General features: G+C 41.7%; 1 protein-coding gene across 2 annotated transcripts in view; it reads left to right on the forward strand.

Annotated features, from left to right (window-relative positions):
• The window catches only part of ABCC4 (ATP binding cassette subfamily C member 4 (PEL blood group)), a 440,057-nt gene that overhangs the window by 356,259 nt on the left and 60,019 nt on the right, over window positions 1-23,779 (forward strand). The window contains exons 27-29 of one of the 2 annotated variants that reach the window (XM_069758042.1): window positions 12,420-12,509; window positions 14,731-14,903; window positions 20,468-20,573. In XM_069758042.1, coding sequence (XP_069614143.1) covers window positions 12,420-12,509; window positions 14,731-14,903; window positions 20,468-20,573 — 369 coding nt within the window. The remainder of the gene's footprint in view (window positions 1-12,419; window positions 12,510-14,730; window positions 14,904-20,467; window positions 20,574-23,779) is intronic. The other variant, XM_069758043.1, reaches the window with a different exon arrangement.

Raw genomic sequence — 23,779 nt, forward strand, 5'->3', positions numbered from 1 at the left:
CCAGCCAATACTAAACAGCGCAGGCACCGGATTTCATGGGAAAACAGCGCGGAGGGGGCGGCGCCCCTGAAGATTTGAGTGACGGCAGTGTGGCGTTTCAAGCAGGGGGGTTAACACCTGCCTCCCTGTCTAAAGACAGGTATTTTGGAGAAGTTATAAAACACTTTATTTTGGGAATAAATGCACCAAAAACTAAAAGAGCCACCTTGTTAGAATGCAGCATTACTGCTGCACAAGGTGGCTCTTTTAGTTTATAACGGCTGGAGGGGGTGACAGAGGCCCTTTAATCATAGACCTAAGACAGGGACAAGGGGGCATCCTCTACGTCTGGAGGAAAGAAGGTTTAGGCATAATAACAGACACGGATTCTTTACTGTAAGAGCAGTGAGACTATGGAACTCTCTGCCGTATTATGTTGTAATGAGTGATTCATTACTTAAATTTAAGATGGGATTGGATACCTTTCTTGAAAAGTATAATGTTGCAGGGTATATGTACTAGATTCCTTGATAGGGCGTTGATCCAGGGAACTAGTCTGATTGCCGTATGTGGAGTCGGGAAGGATTTTTTTTCCCCAAAGTGGAGCTTACTATTTGCCACATGGGTTTTTTTGCCTTCCTCTGGATCAACATGTTAGGGCATGTTAGGTTAGGCTATGGGTTGAACTAGATGGACTCAAAGTCTTCCTTCAACCTTAATAACTATGTTACTATGCTACTATGTAAAAGATCCTCGAAAGCTAAGCATCATGCTGCTATCCAAATAAATTCTGGAACAAATGAGAAACAAAGTACGGTAATTGAGATCTATCAGTCGGATAAAGGTTATAAAGCCATTTCTAAAGCTTTGGGGCTCCAGTGAACCACCGTGAGAACCATTATCCACAAATGGTGAAATCATGGAACAGTGGTGAACCTTCCCAGGTGTGGCCGGCTAAATTTACCTCGAGAACAGTGACAACTCATCGAAGAGGTCACAAAAGACTCCACAACAACATCCAAAGAACGGCAGGCCTCACCTCAGTTATGGTCCGTGTTCTTGACTCCATCATAAGAAAGAGACTGGACAAAAATTACCTGCATGGCAGAGTTCCAAGACTAAAACCACTGCTGAGCAATAGTGAACATAAAGGCTCGTCTCAGTTTTGCCAGTTTTGAAAACATCAAGAGTTTGGGAGAATACTCTGTGGATTGGAACTTTTACTCTGAATACTCTGAGAACTTTTTGGAAGGTGCATGTCCCATTACATATGCCATAGAAGTAACACAGCATTTCATAAAATGAACATCATGCAAATAGTAAATTGTGGTGGTGATGTGATGGTCTGGGGCTGTTTTGCTGCTTCAGGACCTGGAAGACTTGCTGTGGTAAATTAAACCATGAATTCTGCTGTCTACCAAAAAATTGTGAAGGAAAATGTCCGGCCATCTGTTTGTGACCTCAAGCTGAAGCGCACTTCGGTTATGTAGCAGAACAATAATCTAACACAGAGGTCCCCAACGTTCCTGCCCTTGAGAGCCACATTCAGCTCTGAGAGAGGGTCAAGAGCCACATCCAGCCTTGAGAGATGGTCGCGAGCCACATTCAGCTCCCCCCCCCTCACAATAGTGGCAACCAAAGCCCCATTACAGGCATAATGATAACCAAAGCTTTTCCACAAAAATCAATCACCCCAAAGTAATATACAAAGATCCAGGGGTTCCTACAAAACCCCTATTCAGTATTCTCCTATAAAGCACTCCCAAGACACTGTCACATCCAGCTTCAAAGACCTCCTCTGACAAGTGGTGTCTTGTCTCAAGAGTACCATACTTAAATCATCTTGAAACCCCTAAGACCAGTATATGTGCATCCAGATCTGCTCTACTGTGCAGGGCTGCTCACTAAATTCACCATTTTCAGATGTGCTGTTTATACCTGTTTGCTAGAACTGGAGCTAATGCACCAAACTGACAAACAGCCGCGAGCCACAATTCATGGGTCCGCAAGCCACATGTGGCTCCCGAGCTACAGATTGGGGACCCCTGATCCAACACATACCAGCAAGTCCACCTCTGGCTTAAAAAAACACAACATTAAAGGGAACCTGTCACCCCCAAAATCATGGGTGAGGTAAGCCCACCGGCATCAGGGGCTTCTGTACAGCATTCTGGAATGCTGTAGATAAGCCCCCAATGTATCCTAAAAGATGAGAAAAAGACGTTAGATTATACTCACCCAGGGGCGTTCCCGCTGTTGGTCCGGGTCCGGCGCCTCCCATCTTCATCAGATGACGTCGACTTCTGGTCTTCACGCTGTGGCTCCAGCGCAGGCGTACTTTGTCTGCCCTGTTGAGGGCAGAGCAAAGTACTGCAGTGTGCAGGTGCTGGGCCTCCCTGACCTTTCCTGGCGCCTGCGCACTGCAGTACTTTCCTCTGCCCTCAACAGGCCAGACAAAGTACGCCTGCGCTGGAGCCGCAACGTGAAGACAAGAAGAGGACGTCATCTGATGAAGATGGGAGGCGCTGGACCCGGACCAACAGCGGGATCGCCCCTGGGTGAGTATAATCTAACGTCTTTTTCTCATCTTTTAGGATACATCGGGGGCTTATCTATAGCATTCCAGAATGCTGTAGATAAGCCCCTGATGCCGGTGGGCTTACCTCACCCATGATTTTGGGGGTGACAGGTTCCCTTTAAGGCCCTGTAGTGGCCTAGTCAAAGTCCTGACCTTAATTCAATTGAGATGCTGTGCATGACCTTAAAAAGGCTCGGAAACCCTCCAAAGTGGCTGCATTACAACAATTTTGCAAAGATGAGTGGGCCAAAATTCCTCCAGAGCATTGTAAAAGACTCTCTGCTAGTTATCGTGAACACTTGATTGCAGTTGCTGCTACTAAGGGTGGCCCAACCACTTATTAGGTTTAGGGGGTGTAATGTGGTGGTGTTCACACCATGCGGTAATGAGGCAGTGACCCAGTAAAGTTAAACGCAAATGTCTTTATTGTCCAAAACTCGCAAATAAAAAACAGTATCCTCTGGATTGCAGCCGGGGCGTCTACAGTCCATATCTGAGACTTGTTGCCGTGGATGACTGCACCACCATGTCACGCTTGGGGAGCTGCCAGGTGTTCACTTCCCTTGGATCTGTGTTGACTTCACACACGAGCCAGATGTTGCAGAGCCACCTTCTCTGCAGCTTGCAAGCAAACACGGACACCCACAACCCTTTTCTGCAGGGTTTTTAAATGGAATCTGTGGCCATGGGCCACTTTTAAGACCCGGCTGGAGACCGTGAACTGCCCCACTACCATCCTGTAGTTCACTCAAAAAATAAAAGCCCAATCAGGAAGGGGCAAACACTTTTTCACACAACTGTGTGTGTGTGTTTAGATACTGTAGATATACCAATATTGATGTATGGCGTCCATTGGAGTCAGTATGTCAGTGCACTGTGGCTGTAGATTTTGCACTAAAGCAGCCATATAAGCGCTGCCATGAGAATGAGCCCTTTTGTGCAATAACCAAACAAATTCTTTACGTTACCATCAGATTATATGACCCCGAGTGAAGGTGGATGCAATATTAATCCACTTTTCTTTCAGTCTTTGCTCTGGTTACCAGCTCTTTATTGAGTCATGTTGTTGCTGTTGCTACCCAGCTTTTGATTGAAGTCTGTCTAATTGGAAAAACACTGGAGTGCAATCTTTGGCATGATGTAACAAAGGAAATAAGACAATTGGATTTCCTAATGTGTTTAATATGCAACTAATTCAGGCTGAAAACACTTCAGTGAATTACAAGATTAAACAACAATGAACATATTTGTTTTATTTAGAAGTGTAATAGCATAAATTCTTACATAACTAAGAACATCTCCTGAAACATGACATATTAATACTTGTCATTTGAATACCACAGTTTAAAGAGAAACTCCGCTTTGGCCCTGTGTTTTTGCCAGTAGCTTTGCACTTCTATACTTATGGCTCATACAGGATTTTTTTTATTCGTCAGATCCTTTTCTCATCTTTGGCATCTTTACACACAGACAGGGCATTGGCCAGGGACCTTTTGGCTACTTAAGTCCCAATTCATCAGAGCTTACTCCAGAAGACTGTCAGAAAATGCTTTGAAAATCCATAACCGTTTTGCACATTGTGGAGTTGTGCAAAAATGTAATGGGTTTTGTAATTTTAATGCCTGTTTTATGCAGCTGAGAAGCAGCCGTGGTGGCGCACTGGGGTGGCTATGCCCGCTTATCAAATTTATCAATAGTGGCGGCATTCCTTACGTTACAAATGTTACTCCAGTCTCTGGAGTGAATGGGGCAACACTTCTGGTGAAGCGCATGGAGATGCACGCTGCTAAGATACGCCAGCTTCATTTCTGCAATACCCTCAGTAAGACTGCTGCCATTGTAAAAGGGAATCTGTCAGCAGGTATTTTCCGTGTAATCTGAGAGCAGCACAATGCAGGGACAGAGACCCTGATTCCAGCGATGTCACTTACTAGGCTGTGTGTTGCTGTTTCAGTGCAATCGGTGTTTTATCAGTAGGGTATTATCACTAGAGGACAAGGTGTCGCGTACTTCCTCGTTTAGCCACACCCCCACCACAGCCACGCCCCCAGCTTTCTATGAACAATAAATATTACCCCTTAACCCCCGGAGCTTTTTTTCATTTTCATTTTTTGTTCCCCTTTTTCCCAGAGCCTTAACTTTTTTATTTTCCATCAATATGGCCATGGGAGGGCTTATTTTTTGTTGGACGAGTTGTACTTTTGAACAACACCATTGTTTTTACCATGTCGTGTAACAGAAGACAGGAAAAAAATTCCAACTGCAATGAAATTGCAAAAAAAGTACAATCCCACGTGTTTTTTGTTTGGCTTTTTTTGCTAGGTTCATTAAATGTGAAAACTAACCTGCCATTACGATTCTCCAGGTCATTACGAGTTCATAGACACCAAACATGTCTAGGTTCCCTTTTATCCAAGTAAAAATAAAATTCCAAAGTTTGCTTAAAAAAAAAAAATCGCGCAATTTTCTGATACCAGTAATTTTGGTGTTTTCATTTTTCTTCTCGCTATGCCGTTTAGCGATCAGGTTATTTATTTATTTTTTTTATTGATAGATCTGGCGATTCTGAATGCGGGGTCACCAAATATGTTTAGGTTTGATTTTTTTTTTTTTTTTTGTTTCATTTTGGGGCGAAAGGGGGGTAATTTGAAGTTTTATATGTATATATTTTTTTTTAAGCATCGAACACAGGGTGGTGCTCATAGCAATCTGCCATCAACAACCATAGAGGTCTTGAGGAGACCTCTGGCTGTGATGGCAATGCACCGACGACCCCCGATCACTTGACTGGGTCAGTGGTGCGAGTACTTCCGGCCCCGCGGCCGGCAGCGCTTGTTAAATGCTGATGTCAGTTTGACAGTGGCATTTAACTAGTTAATGGGCACGGGCGGATCGCGATTCCGCTCGCACCCATTATGGGCACATGTCAGCTGTTCAAAACAGCTGACATGTGGCTTTGAGGTGGCCCACCGCCCTAGCCCACCTCAAAGCGGGGGATACTGTCAGCTGACGTACTACAGCATAGTGGATGGGATTTAAAGAAATCGCATGCCCAATATGTGTGCACAGATACCTGCGGATCACCCGCAGAGACGGACATGCGGCGCGTCTTTCCAGACCACGGCATGTCAGTTTATCTTGTGGAAATGCGAGTCTCCGCAAGATAAATCTCACCCGCACAATGTATTGGACGCGGTGAATCCGCACGGTTCAATGAATGCATGCGGAATCACCTGCGTTCAAAACCCGGCAGCGCTCTGGACAGAGCGCACTTGTGCTGCATACCAATTACTGACCGTGTGCACCTACCCAAACAGAAAGCTGCTAATCAGTGGTGTAGACAGACTGGTAATACACTGCTCAGCATTCTGAGATCTGCTAGATATTCAGGAGAGAAAACTGTGATTCTATCGCAACTGCAGCACCCAGTAAACTAAGTGATACATAGCTGGAATCAGGATCTCTGTCCCTATATCATGTTGATGTCAGATTACATAGCAAAAGCCTTCTGACATATTACATTTCATGAATTCATGTCAAAGTGTTCAGTATCACAGACTGATATAACTGCTGGTGACCACATCTGTACGTCTAAAGCTGGTCCACCATACAAGAAGTAATTGACAACTGGGTAAAGATCCGCTCATGCCAAAGGGAAGACTGCAAGAAAATAACATAGCAGTAAGTTGCAGGTATCATAGTGATACTGGATTTAAAAGTGGTGTATAGGAAAGTAGTGAACACTTAATAGTTCACCCTGAAGAGCTTGGTGCCACAAGTTAACTTGCCAAATATATGCCATGCCAGAGCTGACCAGTCATCTGTAAAGGTGCCAATGCACATTACATTGATGTCAGCTAGGTCCACCGGTTACAGCGGGACCAGCACACCAACATCTGACGAGTATTTTTATTTTTGGCCAGTAGTTGCTTGCCAGATGTCAGGGAGAAGAACTCTGACTTCTGCTCTTATAGGAGATGCACCAGTTTTAGAAGTGTTTATCATCAGCAAATTCACCCCTATAAAACTGGAACTTGCGCACACTCAGCCAAATCAAGGGTGCATGTGTATGCGGAGCTGTGAGGGTAGGAATTGCTGTCGGACAACCTTAATGTATTAAAGGCACCATAATAAAGTCAGCAGTTGAAAAAATGTGTAGTATTAATGTCTTATCATTGTTAAAAAAAGTTATAATTTGTTTTTAATGAAGTAAAATATTAAAAATAATTTATAAAGGTTTGGTATTTCCACTTTTAAACACTAGGAGGAGCAGCTGCTGTAATTTGCATTGAGAACCTAGTGTACATCTAGCTCACATTACAACTGCAGTAAATGTGGGTGGGATCTTATCACGTGTGTGACGTCACTGCTCCCCGCCCCTTCTGGGTAATTGTTAAAAGATAAGAAAGGATGAAGTATAGGATCACAGTGAGGAGCCAATTTGTTGGTGACTGCCAGTACTACTGACAAGTAAACTGTGTCACCAAGGACGGATGGCAGCACCGATTGTGTTATTTTGTGCTGCTCGCTGTATAATAAACTGGGATTAGATACGCAGAGTGTAACACACGCTGGGATTATTCGCAGCACGTGATACACCACACATATCTAGATACAGGGCTCAGTGTAGTGTATCACATGATGGGTTTAGATATACTGGTCTGTGGGATGTTGCGCATGATGGGATTAGGTACAGTGGTCTTGGGCGTATCACACATGATGGGATAAGATACAGTGGTTTTGTGCATATCACACATGATGGGATTAGATACAGCTGCCTTGGAAGTATCTCACATGATGGGATTAGATACAGTGGTCTTGCGAGTGTCGTGCATGATGGGATTAGATACAGGGGTGTGGGGAGTATTGCACATGATTGGACTAGCTACAGGGGTCTGGGGAGTTTCACATAATGGGATTAGATACAGCAGCCTTGGGCATATCCCACGTGATGGGATTAGATACAGTGGCTTTGGGAGTATCACACATGATGGGATTAGATACAGCTGTCTGGGGCGCATCACACGTTATTATATACAGCAGTCTGGGGAGTATCACACATGTTGGTATTAGATACAGCAGTCTGGGGAGTTTCACACTATGGGATTATATACAGCAGTCTGGGGAGTATCACACATGTTGGTATTAGATACAGTAGTCTGGGGAGTTTCACACTATGGGATTATATACAGCAGTCTGGGGAATATCACACATGTTGGTATTAGATACAGTAGTCTGGGGAGTTTCACACTATGGGATTATATACAGCAGTCTGGGGAGTATCACACATGTTGGTATTAGATACAGTAGTCTGGGGAGTTTCACACTATGGGATTATATACAGCAGTCTGGGGAATATCACACATGTTGGTATTAGATACAGTAGTCTGGGGAGTTTCACACTATGGGATTATATACAGCAGTCTGGGGAATATCACACATGATTTGATTAGATACAGTTAGGGCCAGAAATATTTGGACAGTGACACAAGTTTTGTTATTTTAGCTGTTTACAAAAACATGTTCAGAAATACAATTATATATATAATATGGGCTGAAAGTGCAGACTCCCAGCTGCAATATGATAGTTTCCACATGCAAATCGGAGAAAGGGTTTAGGAATCATAGCTCTGTAATGCATAGCGTCCTCTTTTTCAAGGGACCAAAACTAATTGGACAATGGACTCTAAGGGCTGCAATTAACTCTGAAGGCGTCTCCCTCGTTAACCTGTAATCAATGAAGTAGTTAAAAGGTCAGGGGTGGATTCCAGGTGTGTGGTTTTGCATTTGGAAGCTGTTGCTGTGAGCAGACAACATGCGGTCAAAGGAACTCTCAATTGAGGTGAAGCAGAACATCCTGAGGCTGAAAAAAAAGAAAAAATCCATCAGCGAGATAGCAGACATGCTTGGAGTAGCAAAATCAACAGTTGGGTACATTCTGAGAAAAAAAGGAATTGACTGGTGAGCTTGGGAACTCAAAAAGGCCTGGGCGTCCACGGATGACAACAGTGGTGGATGATCGCCGCATACTTAATTTGGTGAAGAAGAACCCGTTCACAACATCAACTGAAGTCCAGAACACTCTCAGTGAAGTAGGTGTATCTGTCTCTAAGTCAACAGTAAAGAGAAGACTCCATGACAGTAAATACAAAGGGTTCACATCTAGATGCAAACCATTCATCAATACCAAAAATAGACAGGCCAGAGTTAAATTTGCAGAAAAACACCTCAAGAAGCCAGCTCAGTTCTGGAAAAGTATTCTATGGACAGATGAGACAAAGATCAACCTGTACCAGAATGATGGGAAGAAAAAAGTTTGGAGAAGAAAGGGAACGGCACATGATCCAAGGCACACCACATCCTCTGTAAAACATGGTGGAGGCAACGTGATGGCATGGGCATGCATGGCTTTCAATGGCACTGGGTCACTTGTGTTTATTGATGACATAAGAGCAGACAAGAGTAGCCGGATGAATTCTGAAGTGTACCGGGATATACTTTCAGCCCAGATTCAGCCAAATGCTGCAAAGTTGATTGGACGGCGCTTCATAGTACAGATGGACAATGACCCCAAGCATGCAGCCAAAGCTACCCAGGAGTTCATGAGTGCCAAAAAGTGGAACATTCTGCAATGGCCAAGTCAATCTCCAGATCTAAACCCAATTGAGCATGCAGTTCACTTGCTCAAATCCAGACTTAAGACGGAAAGACCCACAAACAAGCAAGACTTGAAGGCTGCGGCTGTAAAGGCCTGGCAAAGCATTAAGAAGGAGGAAACCCAGCGTTTGGTGATGTCCATGGGTTCCAGACTTAAGGCAGTGATTGCTTCCAAAGGATTTGCAACAAAATATTGAAAATAAAAATATTTTGTTTGGGTTATGTTTATTTGTCCAATTACTTTTGACCTCCTAAAATGTGGAGTGTTTGTAAAGAAATGTGTACAATTCCTACATTTTCTATCAGATATTTTTGTTCAACCCTTCAAATTAAACGTTACAATCTGCACTTGAATTCTGTTGTAGAGGTTTCATTTCAAATCCAATGTGGTGGCATGCAGAGCCCAACTCGCGAAAATTGTGTCACTGTCCAAATATTTCTGGCCCTAACTGTATCTTTTCACTTTATACTGTATTTCTTACTTGAAGTTGCGATCATCCAATCTCTTCTACTATACATAGTAAAATACCATGTGCGTATACACATAGGAAAACAGACAGAAAAATACACATGCACGCTCACACTCCGGCGTTTCCGGCTTTTTCGACGGAGACAAAAAAACGTTGCTATGGACGTTTTTTCCAGAAACCGGAAACGGCAGATTTGCTGGATCGGATGAAACGCAAGGTCATCCGACGCTAATACAAGTCTATGGGGGAAAAAACAGATCCGGCGGCAACATTCGCCGGATCCGTTTTTTTGAAAATTAGCCGGATTGAGCTTGACAGCGAAAACCTGATGTGTGAAAGGGGCCTAAGATGCGGGAGAAGCAGCCTCAAAGCAAGAGATGCGGTCTGCCGTAACTGAGGTGTGCAAGTGTCGTGCTCAGACACGTACACCCCCACCACTGAAAATGGTAGGCCCCAGTGGCTAAAGTAAAGATTACCGTAATAAATAAAACAATATTAAAGTTGTTCATTTAGGGTATGTTCACACGTTCAGGATTTCCATCCTTTTTTTTTCAGGACTGTTTTTTTAAAAAACTGCAGCTCTTGGCAGAAAACGCAGGTCCTTTTTTTGGTCCTTTTTTGATGCGTTTTTTGATGCGTTTTTTGATCCTTTTTTTTATGCAGTTTTCTAACCCTAACCCTAACCCTACCCCTACCCCTATTCTAACCTTAGTGGAAAAAAAAAAAAAAAATTCTTAATTTTTTTATTGTCCCTACCAATGGGGGTGACAAAGTGGGGGGGGTGTCATTTACTATTTTTTTATTTTGATCACTGAGATAGGTTATATCTCAGTGATCAAAATGCACTGTGGAGCGAATCTGCCGGCCGGCAGATTCGGCGGGCGCACTGCGCATGCGCCCGCCATTTTGCAAGATGGCGGCGCCCAGGGAGAAGACGGCCGGACGGACACCGGGACGCCGGGTAAGTATAAGGGGGGGAGATTAGGGCACGGGGGGGGGCATCGGAGCACTGGGGGGGGGCATCGGAGCACGGGGGCGGGCATCGGAGCACGGGGGGCGGGATCGGAGCACGGGGGGCGGGATCGGAGCACGGGGGGGGCAGCCACACTCCGCCCACGCACTTCCGCCCGCTCCCCCGCACTTCCTGCTGCAGCGGTTCTGCACATCAAATCGCAGTAAAACCCGCAGATATATTTTTGATCTGCGGGTTTTACTGCGGTTTTGACCTCACAATGGAGGTCTATGGGTGCAGAACCGCTGCGGTTCAGGAAAAAGAAGTGACATGCTCCTTCTTTTTTGCCGCAGCTATTCTGCGCGGCTTTTTAAACGAAATTCCGGATCATGTGCACAGCAGTGACTGTTTTCCATAGGGTTACATTGTTATGTACCCTGCATGGAAAACAGCTGCGGAACCGCAGCGGCAAAACCGCTGCGGTTCCGCAGTAAAAAACGCACTGTGTGAACATGGCCTAAGTTTTGTATTAAAAATAATTGATTATATAATCAATAATTAATACAAAAATTAAAATCACGGTACCTTCCTTTTAATAGATCTGCTGAGAAGTGGTAGACCACACAATGACACCCCTTTGTCTTACTGTGCTATAGGTTGGGTTATTACACATAAACCTGTGACCTCAATACACACGATCATAATGTTCCTAGAGTGTGGTAGATCACTTTGTCCTCAGGAGCAGTTCTTAGGATTTTATAACTTGCACTTTTCTTTTCTATATTGATTCTAAATTTCTGGACTTATGACATTGGCGACTTATTTTGGATTGGTTATATACAGTATATGATCAATGAAGGTCCGGCACCCCCACCAATCAGCAGTTTTTACCTTTGATGGTGGCAGAATGTAAAGGGGGGAACAAAGCCAGCATTTCATGGCTCTAATCACTGTGTATTGGCTCCTGCCAACAACTGCAGCTCAGGTCCCATTAATTTGAATAGAAAGTGAGCTGCAGTTCTAGGCAGAGACCACTATACAGTGAACAGGGCCGTGCTGTTCACACTTCAATCACTGTTTACTTCCAGAGCTACAAGCAGGTGATTAGTGGGGGTGCTTTATCCTGGACAATCTTTTATCACCTATCCAGGGGTTAGATGAAAATTGGTTCATTAACGAAGGTCCATGTGCAAGAAGAATCTCCCAATCCCTCTCTACCAAAACTTCGATGGTGGGAAGAAGTTGTATGGAGAGGTGGCCAAGCAACTTTATAATATACACAGTATAGCCTAGAACGTTCTTTAATACCCCTTTACCATAGTATTTTTATGTCCTGGCGATTTTTAACATTCATGTGTATATTTCTCCCTTTTACGCTGCAGTGTACATTTTGTAAGAAAAGGACAAATGAATAAAATATAGGGCGATATAACATTGCTACATGTTCCCAAGCAGTACAAGAGTCAGTAAAAAGGTCCATCGCCTTATGGCTTATGGAAAGCAGGTGATTCTCTCCGGGTATAAGTGCCCTCTTTCAGCCTCGTGCGGCTCTCCACATTATATGACAGCAGACAATTAAGTACAGCTACAAGATTATACTTGCAAATATAAGTGAATAGAATATCAACTGGGAAAATATTACCATGACAGTGGAAAACCATTAGTAACAAACAAAACAAAAATCTATACAAAAGAGACATCTTACTCATTCACAATTATCTATTCTTTATGTTTTTATCATTCGTGCTTTATTATATTCCATTTTCTATTTCTCAAATAACAGGAGCCAGTATTATTCACTGGGACAATGAGGAAAAACCTTGATCCTTTCGACGAGCACAGTGATGATGAGCTGTGGGATGTTTTAGAAGAGGTACTGACAACACAATAAGATGGATTTGTGCTCAGTTATAGTCTTTCTGTAAGGCCTCATTCAGACGTCGGGGTTTTTCACATATGTAAAAATATGGTATCCGTGTTATTCCTGGATTGATAAATAAATTACAGAGCTTCTCCTAGCCAGTGCTAAACATCACAGACCGCACAAGGACTGCACTCTGAGGATATCCGTGTGCTGTACCCACCGACGTGTAATGTCATTTTACATCTGTACTTCCAGAATGAAACGGACATGTCTCCATGAGTTTTACACTGCAACACAGTCCACCAAAAAATGCAAGCATGAATAGTAATGTATATTATAACTGGTCCGTGTTCAGTATGTGAAAAACACAAAACACGTATGGGCAACGCGGACGTGTGAATGAGACCCAATATTTGTGTGCATGTGAACAGTCTGCTGCTATATTAGGATGTTTCTTAAGTGTAAATTTTGCTTCAATCTTTTTTTCATAAATCATTAATACGCATGAAAATAAGCAACTTTGTAATATATCTTATCGGAGAAATCTGCTTTCTCTCCCAGGACTGATCATTCATATTCAAAATTCTCAATTCATGGGTAAAATCTGTATTCGGTGATGACACATTTTCACATGACTGAAACTGGAGATGAGAGTTGTCAAAGGGAACCTGTCAGGTCACCCGTGCCCCAAACCATCGGCAGTTGTCTACATAGCTAAATACCCAGCCTAACAGTTCCTTTCTTACATTACGCACACAAGCAGATCTTCAGAAAAAGTATTTCTAATGTCTGCTTATGATATGTAAGTGAGGGCTTTGACTAGTAGATGAGGCGTTAGTGTCCCCAGACTAGTCAGCCCACTCAGCATGTTACCACACCCCTGTGGGATTGATAACCTGACTCAGAAAGGTCTGTGGTATTCATACCTGGTGCATGCGCACGTCTTCTTTCCCCCACTGCATTGATCCTCTGAAACCAGGTGTACACGTGCAAGCTTCAGATATTCCCACTGCGCATGTACGGAAGTTCTCTTCACTTCCGATCATGCACAGTGCGCCTCTCTGAAGTGTATAGAGGTAGTAATCATATGGGTGATACCCTGGTTAGAATTGTTTAATGCACAGTTGGAAAGGAACCGTGGCATAAAATTATTTTCACGAATGACCACCATACATATGCCACTTTGCTATGCTTGGGCCATCACACTGATCATCCATACATTCTTTCTGAGATAATAAAGTCGGCCATATACTTTAGATGGCTCTCGGCCGTTCGTTGCTACAGATGATTGTTTAGCTGACATCCATCTCAGCCAACTGTCCCATACACAGGTACACCCATTCGGCTGAGCACTACTGGGTTCTCCATGAAAAAGCCACCTGCGGAGACATAGGCTGGCGACTTATCTCCTAGAGAACAATGCAGATTAGCAGTCCGAAAACAGACATGCACAATCAACATCTCCAACAATCAGTCGACTTGTGCCCCTGTGTACATTAGAACATCCGCCGAACCTGTTGATACTGGCGGTTTGGCTGACATTAATCTATTGTGTATCGGGGACTTAACACCTTGAACCAGCTGCCTGAAATGTCAATGTCTGTCTAAAGTATTATTCTGTGTACCACTTTCTAATACATGTGAGCAAATGTTTATTACAACACAAATTGTGTATGAATAAATCAAGTGCCATGGTCATTTTGAAACACAAATGTGAACACCGTATTTTAATTTCTTTTGTGGGTTAAATAGACATGTGAAAACTTATATGTCAGCAATTTGCCTTTTCTGGACTTGCTAATAGTGTAAATTGACACTGATGAATTTATTGATTGCCATATAAATAGTGAATAGATAAAAAGTCAGAACATTATGCTCATGTCTAACGTGAAGAGTTTGCCAAGAAGCTGCTTCAGCAATCTGTGGTTATGTGCCTTCAGAATTTTGTAGAGCAGATCTCTACAAAATCCTCAAAAACTACTTCAACTCTTGGAAAATTATTCCGATTCATTTCTATGGGAAGTCCACTTAGCTGTTTACATGAGGAGGTTTTTTCAGTTTTTTTTTCTTTCTCTCTTTCATTTTGCATGTCAGTTCTTTGAAACCAATCCTCATGGAAAACTCTCCATACTAGGCACTATCTAATCAATAGGCTGCAAAAAATAAAACGCTTCAGGAAAAAGCACTCCCAAAATCTCTTCATTTATTGTGAATATCCTTTCTGCCACAGGTGCAACTGAAGGAAGCTATAGAAGAATTACCTGGGAAAATCGAGACTCAATTGGCCGAATCTGGTACCAACTTTAGTGTTGGCCAAAGACAACTTGTGTGCCTTGCCCGGGCAATTTTGAGGAAGAATCAAATACTCATAATTGATGAAGCGACAGCAAACGTAGACCCAAGGTATCTTTTCTGTGCTTATTACTGCGCATATTATTTAATATTCTATTTTCATTATAAACATCATTAATGATAAAAAAATACCTATCATATATAGATATAACCAGCAATTTTTGATTGGCTCAGTGTTTGACCTCAAGACCTTAAAATTGAGGCCATCTTTTGCTTATGTCTGTTCTCATATGGGCTAGCAACTTTACAATGATGGAAATGATTTTTTGATATCTGTGCCCCATGATTGCACCATTTCTTTAATGTTTTTAATTTTTTCATCTCTTTCACTTTATATTCTTCCCTGTTAAATTGCTGTAACATTGCTACAACAGGACATTAATAGGGTCAGAGAAGGAGAGCCGCCATCTAGCCGGGGAGCCAATCTTGTTTCTTATAGGGTGCCAACCTCCGCAGTCATGTAGTATCAGTTTAGTCTTGAATTGGGGAATGGTAGAATATTAGTTTTGGTCTTATATTATAGAGAACGCGCCTACAGAATTTATTGAAGTGGTCCTATTCACCTTGGGATAATAACACACTGTGTATCCCAGGTGGTAATTTTTACTATTGTACGTTACATACCGTAATAATATTTCTAAGGGATTATATGTTCACACAAAAATTCCTCTCCCATTTTCAATAATCGTATATTTTCCACTAAATAGGCCATATAGAATACAGAATTTGGCTTACCCACTCCACGCAGGGCTCTGGGGTCGGTAAGTCAAGCCTCCGACTTCACGACTCCGACCCCACAGCACTGGTCACTACTGAGCATGTACATAAAGTCCAGCACATATTCATGTCACCTAAAAGCCAAGATCCTTAGATCAGGAACAGAACAGACATTTATAGGACGTTTCATAACTTTCCCAAATTCTTATGGAAACATTTACAGCTCTTCCTGCATTGTACTACTGTACCCAATTTATTATAGATTTTATGAGTCTGAGTCCATTTCATACTGACTCCAACTCCACCAAATTGGACTCCGACTCCACAACTGCGACTCCACAGCCCTGGCTTCATGGACCGCAGGTTGTGACCCCCTAGTATAAATTCTTTACACTGATACAGAAGTTACAGAACATTCTTTTCACTTCCAGCCATACAGGATGCAAATATCATTCCTCTGTTTAATACATGCTGTTATGGCAGTCAGATCATCCTATTATCTGCATTTCCTTAACCATAGGTTTTTATTGAAATTTTGGTCTTTATTATCTGTATTTTCTACCAGCAGATGATTTGTGTCTTTTTTGTTCTATGTGCACAATAACGTTATAGATCTACATGCAAAGCCGAGCAGAACATGAAGCACATGGAAGGGTATTTCTTTGTTCGGTGGCAGGTTAACTCTGTACCATAAGGGAGAAAAGAATATAAACTGTATCATGATTACAAATGTAGATATTAACACAATTTCAGCATTTTCTGCTAAGCATGAAACAATAAATGACAGGCACATGAAGACTAAAGCTCCCTGAAAGTTACTGTTTCTAAAAGTAGAATTTAATCCCAGACATTTGCATGAAGAATCGTGAATCACCCTCCTCGGAGCATTACAGCTTAAAATCTCCATTAATTGAGGCATATGAGAAACTTTGTGAGGAATTTACATTTCTTTTGAAGATTAATCTGTTTGATTGACATTTAAATGGCGGTTTATTAGCAGCTGTTTTGTGCTTAGATAAGACAGCAGTTTTATTTTGTGAGCGTAAACTATGGTAGGCTACATATTGTCGGTGCATTTGACAACTATATTGTGTAGCGCTGTGCCTAGATGCTGTTTGTCACAAGGGTCCTTAAAACGCAATGACAACTTTTTTTTTTTTTTTCTTTAAAGAAAGGTCGAGGCCCAATTTGTTTGTGGCATTCATTTTTTTAAATGGCACTGTTTGTACACATATACATGTTCTGTGCTTCTGCCACTATTGTATATCTTTCTGTTCTTGAGAGGATAATCTAATACAACATTTCCATTATATGCAGCAGATATGAATTGAATGCGGGCATGTGAAATGTCTCTTGCCATAGTCTAACCTCTGAATAGCGAGCAGCCCTTAAAGACAGAGGCAGATGAAAATGTGTAATGTTCCAAAACCTTAGGGATGATGTTTATCTTGTTCTGTATTTCAGCGCAACTCATTGTTTTGCTACCTACATTCAATTACTGCCCATTGAAAGTAGCTAAAAATGATAATGAAGTCTTAGGTTATATTAGGCTAACCTCTTCATTTCTGCAGAATGCACACAATAGTCGTCCTTCACAAAGTGTTCTCATTGTTCGGCTGAAAAAGTTTTTCTATAGGTTTTAGACTGTTATATGTATTCAGGAGCAAATTCGTTGCTTTCAGGCTATATCATTTAATTAGACTCTGTTTATAAACCTCCTCAACAGCACCGTAAGACAAGGTTCCTTTATTTCGGAGGGAGAGGTAACGCTTTGTGAAGTGTTTTATCATCTGCATGAATTTTCATTACATGTGCCGTATATACTCGAGTATAAGCCGACCCGAGTATAAGCCGACCCCCCTAATTTTGCCACAAAAAACTGGGAAAACTTATTGACTAGAGCATAAGCCTAGGGTGGAAAATGCAGCAGCTACCGGTGAATTTCAAAAATAAAAATAGATGCTCCATACCGTTCATTATGGCCCCATAGATGCTCCATATAAAGCTGTGCCACATATAATGCTTCATACATTTCATTATTGTGGCTTTCATTATGGATTTCATTGTGGATTTCATTATAGATGCTCCACATAAAGCTGTACCATATATAATGCTCTGCACCGTTCATTATGGCCCCATTGATGCTCCATATAAAGCTGTGCCATATATAATGCTCTGCACCGTTCTTTATGGCCCCATAGATGCTCCATATAAAGATGTGCAATATATAATGCTCTGCACCGTTCATTATGGCCCCATAGATGCTCCATATAAAGCTGTGCCATATAGAATGCTCTGCACCGTTCTTTATGGCCCCATAGATGCTCCATATAAAGATGTGCAATATATAATGCTCTGCACCTTTCATTATGGCCCCATAGATGCTCCATATAAAGCTGTGCCATATATAATGCTCTGCACCATTCATTATGGCCCCATAGATGCTCCATATAAAGCAGTGCCATATTTAATGCTCTGTTCCGTTGATTATAGCCCCATAGACGCTCCATATAAAGCTGTGCAATATATAATGCTGCTGCAGTAAAAAAAAAAAATGACATACCCACCTCTCTTGCTGCCCGCAGCTCCTCAGCGTCCCGTCTCGGCGTCTCTCCGCACTGACTGTTCAGGCAGAGGGCGGCGCACAGATCCCGGACAGATGGTCTTCGGGTGCCGCAGCCTCTTCCTCTGTCAGCGGTCACTGGCACCGCTCATTACAGGAATGAATATGCGGCTCCACCCCTATGGGAGTGGAGTCCATATTCATAACTTTAATGAGCGGTACCATGTGACTGCTGAACAGAGGAAGAGCTGCGGCACCCGAAGACCATGGGACAGGCAGGGACAGAGACAGGAGCGCCGGGACTAGGTGAGTATATGACAGTCCTCTCTCCCCCTCACCCGCCGACCCCACCGCCGATCATGACTCGAGTATAATCCGAGAGGGGCACTTTCAGCCCCAAAATTTGGGCTGAAAATCTTGGCTTATACTCGAGTATATACGGTATGTACAATGCTGATACCTTGGCCTCAGCCTGTGATTTTATTCTGTGCTGTAGGTGTTTGGGTGTTAATATTGGCGGCCAGCTTGATCCCTACTGAAGCTCCCATTACAGAATACCTCCAGGGCCAAATAGAACAATACTCCATTTCTTACTATTTCTTTATTTTCTTACTATTTCTTTATGAATCATGTAAATTATTTGCTTTCATATAATCTTGTTTTGTATGTTGGACCCGTTTCATGGATATTGACAAGGATGTTTCATGTTAGAAATTTTGATCAGTGGGGGTCCATTTGCTGACACTCCCACATGTCACTAAAACGGAAGTAAAGAACCATGCAGCTGAGTACTTCGCTCCTCCAAGAATGAACATGGGATTATGGAATCATAGAATATTGGAGTTGGAAGGGAGCTCAATGGTCTTCGTGTCCAACCCCCTGCTCAATGCAGGAGTCACTAAACCATCTCAGACAGATGTCTGTCCAGCCTCTGTTTGAATACTTTAATTGAAGGAGAACTCACCATCTCTCGGGACAGCCTGTTCCACTCATTGATCACCCTTACTGTCAAAAAGTTTTTTTCTAATATCTAATCTGTATCTTCTCTTCTTTTTCATTTTCATTCCATTGCTTCTCGTGTTTTCATGTGCAAATGAGAATAAGTATGGTTCCTCTACACTGTGACATCCCTTCAGATATTTGTAGACCGCTATTAAGTCTCCTCTTAGCCTACTTTTTTGCAAGCTAAACATTCCCAGATCCTTTAACTGTTCCTTGTAGGACATACTTTGCATTCCATTTACCATCCTGGTAGCTTTTCTCTGAACTTGCGCCAGTTTTTCGATGCAAAAATGTGCTGCCCAAAACTGGACACAGTATTCCAGAAGAGGCCTGACCAAGGAACAGTAGAAGAGGATAATTACTTCACGTGATCTAGACTCTGTACTTCTCTTAATACATTCTAGAACTGTGTTTGCTTTTTTTTGCTGCTGCATCACACTATTGACTCATGTGCAGACTGTGATCTATTCGTATACCCAAGTGTTTTTCTCACTTGCTGTTGCTTGGTTCTATTCCTCCCATTCTGTAGATGTAATTTTCGTTTTTCTTGCCCATTGGTTGAATCATCTCTTAGTCTTCAAATAGGTCAGCACTGTGACCCTGTGTGAGAGTCTGAGCACTCGAACACCCAGTAATCACAACTTATGACATGTCTCTATAGAGGTTTTTTTAGCTGCTCATTTACCCCTTTGAAGGGAATTGGTCACCATGAAAATACAGTCCACTTTTTTGGCATCATGTTATAGAAGAAACAAAGTCCAGTTCACAATTAATGCCAGAATCCAGAGCACAGATAGCATATAACTGTTTTTTGCTTTTGTTGCTCTAAGCCGATGTAGTTATTTGGAATTTTAGCATGTACCAATAAAAAAGATTTTTATGTCTATGGAGCTAGAACTCTCCTTCTTGCTTTCATCATGTTACAGAGGAGGGAAAGCCAAGTAGATTGATATATAGTTTTGTGAGACGAGATCGTATCAGCTGTGACTTACTCGTATAAATCTCCGCTCTTTCTTGGATTTTTGGCCCAATGGGCTGTCCTATCCGTGACTGACCGCTTACTTTGCTTAAGTTTGCATACAGAGATAACTGTCAGTCACTGATGGGACCACCCACTGGGCTGAAAATCCCAGAAACAGCGTAGGTTTATATTAGTAAATCACAGATTATACTGACTCTTGTCTCAGAAAACTTTATATGTCTGCTGAGCTCTATACCTTCATGTCTGCAGATTGGTCTACAATTTTTGTGATGACAGGTTCCTCTTATTATAAGTGAGGATATGTACAAACATAAACGTGATGTTTTTTTAATGCATCTTTTTGGTTTCCAGGACGGATGAGCTGATTCAAAAGACTATTCGAGAAAAGTTTGCCAATTGTACAGTGCTGACAATTGCGCATAGACTGAACACTATTATTGACAGCGATAAAATTATGGTAAGTTACTGAAAGTTTGATTGTTGAGATGTAATGGAAATTTAAAGATCATAACTTTGACATGTATGAAGTTAGTGTAAGAATCGGACCAAGCAAAGACATGTCTCTATTTTTTTTGCGGACTGCAAAAAAGGAAATATGGGTTCTAGACTTAAATGGCTACATGAGCTACGTGAGCAGAAATAAATAAAAATAAAAAAATATGCAAAACTCAGACTTGAATAGGGCCTGATTTTAAATGTTCATATGTTTCATGTGTTATCTCCTGTATTTGCATGCGTATCTGGGCATGAAAGGAAGGGAACTTTGGATTTGGGAATGGAGATTTCACTCTGGTCTCTTTTTATGGATAGGGAGGGGAGGTGGGAGAGTGGACCTTTAGAGCTACCAATAATGTAGAAGTTCTCTATATTTCCATAGATTTGTTTTTTTGTTGGTTGAGTTGAAGTTTTATTGGTACCATTTTGAATAACGTTTAAGGCTTGCTTCACATTTATCCTTTGCTCTACACTGAGCATTTTATACTGAAGTTTCCCTTTAGAACTAGGAAAAACATGATTCATACAGGACACTGATCAAAACCATTCACTTTACTGAGGTAGGTGGCATCACAGGACTTCATCCTCTCTTATCCACGTTATTATGTAACCCTAAAAAGAAGCTTGACTGCATGCTTGAAATGCAGAATTTGGTGAGATTTTTGCAGCGGCGATGCTCCAAAAACACTACATTGATACACCAAGCTGATAATTAAAATGCATCAAAACCATGCTAAAAAACACTGCTAAAAACATGTCTGCTATAAGAGGTTTTCAGATGTGAGTTTTTCAGCCAGAAACGACAGCGTAAAAAAAAGTGTAACCTTATAATTTCATTTGCCTTTATGTTTTTCTTATCACTTATATGTAGACTTGTTAGGAGGTCCCTATACAAATGTGATGGTTGGCTCGTTGTCAACTCTAGAAGTACACCTGTATTTGAGTAGGTAGAAAATGAGGGGATGCCTGCATCGGGGGTTGGGTTTCAGGGGACATAGTCCCAGTAATTTATTGAAGTAGTGTAAACATAAAGTACTATATAAATATCCACTCTTATGCTAACTAGCTTATTTTTGCTTCAAGGTGGAATTTTTCTTTAGCTGTCTAAAGCTTTAACTGCTGAAAAGTCAGAATGTGTCACTCAAATGTTTTCTTTTAAGCATTGTCTAACTAGTATATGTCACATTCTTATTTAAAGAGCAGGTTGCAATAGAAATGTTTCATGAATTGCAGATTCCAGCATTTTATAGAGATCAAAGCAAACAGGGATAAGTGCATTGATTTTGTTTTGTTTCCTGACTTCTAATGACAAGAGAATTGTATTGCGGCACAGTATTACAGTATAGTCATGCAGCTCAGATAAAACTCATAATTGCCACTTTGATCTCAGGAAAGCCATCTTCTCCTTTGTTGAGTACTGTAAGCAATTTGCCAATGAAGCTGTTCAGCATTAGCATTGTCATCATAACATCACTTAATTACTATTGTTAAACTCATTATAATCCATTGTTGTCCCCTGGATTACTTCTCCTCTACAAATACAAGTGGGATGTTCTTCTGTTTATTAGAATGAAGAAGAACAAAAGGAGTGCAGGAAAACATCTGTGAAATAATTAATAGCATTATTATGACTTGTTTACTTGCTGGTGCTCCAAAGGGATTTGATTAATTTTAATTTACCAGTTTTATATTTATCATTTTGGGTTTTTTTTCTCCCTGTCACTTTCCATGATAATAACTAAGGCAATTTATGTGCATAGTTTTTCTTGGGGCTGCTGAGCTTAGATATTGATCAGGGAAAGGTCTCTCAATAAAATGTCCATGGTCACATGGATTTTGCTCTTTAAACATGCTCAAAATGGTTCATGCAAAAGTCTTTTGTGTACAGTCTTCGCCAAAAGTTTTGAGACTTCACACATTTTGTTTTTAACAAAGTTTGCTGCTTTAGTGTCTTCAGATTATTTTCTCAGATGTTTCCATGATATATTAAAGTATTTTTGAAAGTTTTTAATCTTTTCTTGACAAATTAATAAAGTTTATGCAAAGTCATTCAAAATTTACAGTTTTGACTCGTAAGGTCCATATATATGGACGGACTGGCAGTCGTTTAGCTCCACCAATCAGTAAGCCATTACCCATCAGCTGGTGTTTATTAGCATTTTTACTCAGGCAGAACGCAATAAACCATGTGCATCTGTAACAGATTGCTCAGTGTGCATTGGCTGCCATTGTTCTCGGCAGTGCGGGTCCGGCTTATGCCAAGAATGATGATCTTTTGCGCTGCACAAAAGTTCATTTGACCTAATAATCGAGTGTTTTGCTTATTCATTGGGAGATCAGCAGCCTGTTTACATGAAAGATAATCATGAAAAGACAACCATGAAACAAACGTTATTACAAATGCTCATTTAAAATGATCTTCTAATGTATATGCAGTTTTATTTTTTGAAGACTTCGGCATTCGCCGTGGCCTGGATATCAGCTTCTAGGACAAATCCTGACTAAGGCTACGTTCACATTTGCGGTGCGTCGGGTGCAACCGCGGCGATGCATGCGTCATGCGCCCCTATATTTAACATGGGGGCGCATGGACATGTGTTGTCTTGCGTTTTGTGACGCATGCGTCTTTTTTGGCGCAAGCGTCAGGGCGCAGAGGACGCAGCAAGTTGCATTTTTTTTTCGGCCAAAAATGGACGCATGCGTCACAAAACAATGCATTTTTGCATGCGTTTTGCATGCGTTGTGCGTTGCGTCGCCGACACAACACACAACAACGCAAATGTAACAGAAACCTATTCTTTCCTAACCAGTAACAGGAGTATGTCACAGCTTCTGTGCTTTTGTTTTGTCAAAGTGCTTTTTAAGGATTGAGCCCTGGTTCTATGGATTGAGATCTGGGGAGTTTCCTAGCGATGGACCCAAAATTTCAATATTCTATTTATAGAGCCACTTGGTTGTCATTAATCCCTTTTGACATGATGCACCATTTTGTGGGGGGAAAACCATGTTCATCACTAAATTGCTTTGGGATCATTGGGAAAAGTTGCTGTTAGAGGATGTTTAGATACCATTCTTTATTCATGGCAGTGTTTTAGGCAAAATTGTGATTGCGCTCACTTCCCAGGATGAAAAGCTACCTCACACCTGAACCCAGCTTTCTGATGTCAT

The sequence above is a fragment of the Ranitomeya imitator genome, chromosome 3, assembly GCF_032444005.1.
Source record: "Ranitomeya imitator isolate aRanImi1 chromosome 3, aRanImi1.pri, whole genome shotgun sequence".
NCBI lineage: Eukaryota > Metazoa > Chordata > Amphibia > Anura > Dendrobatidae > Ranitomeya > Ranitomeya imitator.